The 3078-nt window shown below is 49.1% G+C and overlaps 1 protein-coding gene across 1 annotated transcript; it reads left to right on the top strand.

The window, feature by feature from the left end:
- Nucleotides 1-668: 668 nt before the first annotated feature.
- On the top strand, nucleotides 669-2400 carry LOC134748460 (uncharacterized). The gene is made up of 2 exons (XM_063683257.1): nucleotides 669-799; nucleotides 2198-2400. Exons 1-2 carry the CDS (start codon nucleotides 697-699, stop codon nucleotides 2398-2400), a joined length of 306 nt encoding a protein of 101 aa, XP_063539327.1. The 5' UTR covers nucleotides 669-696.
- Nucleotides 2401-3078: the final 678 nt, after the last annotated feature.

The raw sequence follows: 3078 nt of genomic DNA, 5'->3' as shown, positions 1-3078 counted from the left end.
ACTGGTTCTGTATGCCGGTTCTATACGTTAGTGATAATAGTTAAATGGTTCAAACAAGTAATGGTCCGTTATCCTACCTTTCCACTGAAGCGGAGATAAGCGGAGATAAAAGGAGACGTGCGGAAATCCACCATTACCATTAGTTCTCTTCTCCGCTCTACTGGATTGCTATTGGTCCTTCTTCTTCTTGGACCTAGCGTTTTCCCGGCCTAGCGCCAGGATCCGCTTTCCTACTCCATCTTCTCCACTTTGCCCGGTCTTCGGCAAACACAACACACACACACTCAAACAGAGATCCACAGAGAAGAGAGAGAGAAGGGTACAGAATAATACCATATCATCATCTTCCTCGCGTTATCCCGGCATTTTGCCACGGCTCATGGTTAAAAAATTAAATAAAAATATGGGACAATCATTCACAAATCGACCTAGTCCCACCAGTAAGGTCAATAAGGCTTGTATTTTGGGTACTATATAACGATATATATTAATAGATAGATAGAGAAATACATAGAAAACATCCATGACTCAGGGACAAATATTTGTGATAAACACACAAATAAATTCCCTTACAGGGATTCGAACTCGGGACCTCCGGCTTCGCAGGGAGGGTCACTACCGACTAGGCTAGGACGTTAAGGATACCCGAAATAATTTTAATAAATTTGAAAAACGGTTCCAGGTTTAGTCTACCTTATGGAATGGTGGCACATCGGGCCCCTGGTCCTCGCGGTGCTGGTCTTCCTGCTGGCGGGCACCGTCATCGAGCGACACGTGGAAGGTGCTGTGCTGGGCTTCAGTGAGTACCCCCCTTCTCCCCCTCTTCCACATCGGGTCCCTGGTCCTCACGGTGCTTGTCTTCCAACTGGCGGGCACCGTCATCGAGCGACACGTGGAAGGTGCTGTGCTGGGCTTCAGTGAGTACCCCCCTTCTCCCCCCTCTTCCACATCGGGTCCCTGGTCCTCACGGTGCTTGTCTTCCAACTGGCGGGCACCGTCATCGAGCGACACGTGGAAAGTGCTGTGCTGAGCTTTAGTGAGTACCCCCCTTCTACCCCCTCTTCCACATCGGGTCCCCGGTCCCCACGGTGCTTGTCTTCCAACTGGCGGGCACCGTCATCGAGCGACACGTGGAAGGTGCTGTGCTGAGCTTTAGTGAGTACCCCCCTTCTCCCCCCTCTTCCACATCGGGTCCCCGGTCACCACGGTGCTTGTCTTCCAACTGGCGGGCACCGTCATCGAGCGACACGTGGAAGGTGCTGTGCTGGGCTTCAGTGAGTACCCCCCTTCTCCCCCCTCTTCCACATCGGGTCCCTGGTCCTCACGGTGCTTGTCTTCCAACTGGCGGGCACCGTCATCGAGCGACACGTGGAAGGTGCTATGCTGAGCTTTAGTGAGTACCCCCCTTCTCCCCCCTCTTCCACATCGGGTCCCCGGTCCCCACGGTGCTTGTCTTCCAACTGGCGGGCACCGTCGTCGAGCGACACGTGGAAGGTGCTGTGCTGAGCTTCAGTGAGTACCCCCTTCTCCCCCCTCTTCCACATAGGGTCCCTGGTCCTCACGGTGCATGTCTTCCAACTGGCGGGCATCGTCATCGAGTGACACGTGGAAGGTGCTGTGCTGAGCTTCAGTGAGTACCCCTTTCCTTCCTCCCCCGACAGTGCGATAGAGATAGGAACAGACTGGTCAATGAACGATCTTATGCGTGCTTAAAGTCCATACTTTAGAAAGTGATGGCCAAAGTGGCCAAATATATCGTAAAAAACCGGCCAAGTGCGAGTCGGACTCGCGCACGAAGGATTCCGTACCATTACGCAAACGGCAAAATAATCACGTTTGTTGTACGAGAGGCCCAGTTAAATATTTATTTTATTCTGTTTTTAGTATTTGTTGTTATAGCGGAAACAGAAATACATCATCTGTGAAAATTTCAACTGTCTAGCTATCACGGTTCATGAGATATAACCTGGTGACAGACGGACAGACAGACAGACGGACGGACAGCGGAGTCTTAGTAAATAGGGTCCCGTTTTTACCCTTTGGGTACGGAACCCTAAAAAATAAACCACGTAAAGGCAAAAAACGGACATCGTTGAAAAAAACTTCGCCTCCAAGAAATATTTTTTTTACCCTAAGAAATGTACCCAACTTAACAACAAGAATTTATCAACTTTGTATTTATCAACTTACTTTCCAGTTAACCGCCACCAGCCACAGAGCCAGGCCACAGTGGGAGTGGAAGCCTCCGATGGGCACGACCTGCAGCAGCAACAGAATGATTGGCTGCAGCAGCAGCTGCTGAAAAAGAACAAGGACTTGGAAGAGCAGGAATTGTTGCTGCAGAAACTGCATCAGCAAGAGTTGCAAAAAGAAGAGCGCTTGCAGCCGGCAAATGTATAATTTCTTCTAATCCACATCATCGTCATTCGCTTGCTCTTGTCCCATTCACTTGGGGTCGGCGCAGCATGCCTTTTTCTCCCATACCTCTCTGTCACCCATCATCTCATCATTCACTTGCGTTCGTTTCATATCATCTCTCACACAGTCCATCCACCTTTTCCTCGGTTTTCCTTTCCTCGTACCTCCCTCAACATTCATTCTTAATACCTTTCTCGTCACTGCATGACTTTTATCCCCCCGCATCACATGCCCGTACCACGCTAGGCGATTTGCCCTTACTTTTTCTGTTTTGGGTGCAACTTTCAGGCTTCCTCTTATATACTTATTCCTTATCCTATCCCTTCTCGTCACGCCACACATCCATCTTAATATTCTTATCTCCGCTACATGCAATCTCTTTCCATCCGTCACCTTTAGGGCCCAACACTCTGATCCATACATGACGACAGGTCTTATGATTGTTTTATAAATTTTACCCTTCAACCGAAGAGGCATTCGGGCGTTGCATGGTTCCCATAACCTGTCGCCGTTTCATCCATCCTTTGCTAATCCGGTTTTTCACGTCACACAAAATAAATCCACATATTTTTTATTTAATGCCTGACAAGATTCCATTTGGCCCTGAGAATAGATATTGTCGCTACACGCAGCATACATCTGGCAATAATATGCGTACGT

The sequence above is a fragment of the Cydia strobilella genome, chromosome 16 (genome assembly GCF_947568885.1).
Source record: "Cydia strobilella chromosome 16, ilCydStro3.1, whole genome shotgun sequence".
NCBI lineage: Eukaryota > Metazoa > Arthropoda > Insecta > Lepidoptera > Tortricidae > Cydia > Cydia strobilella.
The sequence above is the reverse complement of the archived record's forward strand: the minus strand, read 5'-3'. Positions and strand labels throughout refer to the sequence as shown.

Bases quoted from the DNA above. Each gene is read 5' to 3' on its own strand.
- LOC134748460 (XM_063683257.1), top strand. From the start codon at position 697: ATGGAATGGTGGCACATCGGGCCCCTGGTCCTCGCGGTGCTGGTCTTC. The intron at 800-2,197 runs GTGAGTACCCCC...CTTACTTTCCAG, and splicing joins AGGTGCTGTGCTGGGCTTCA to TTAACCGCCACCAGCCACAG.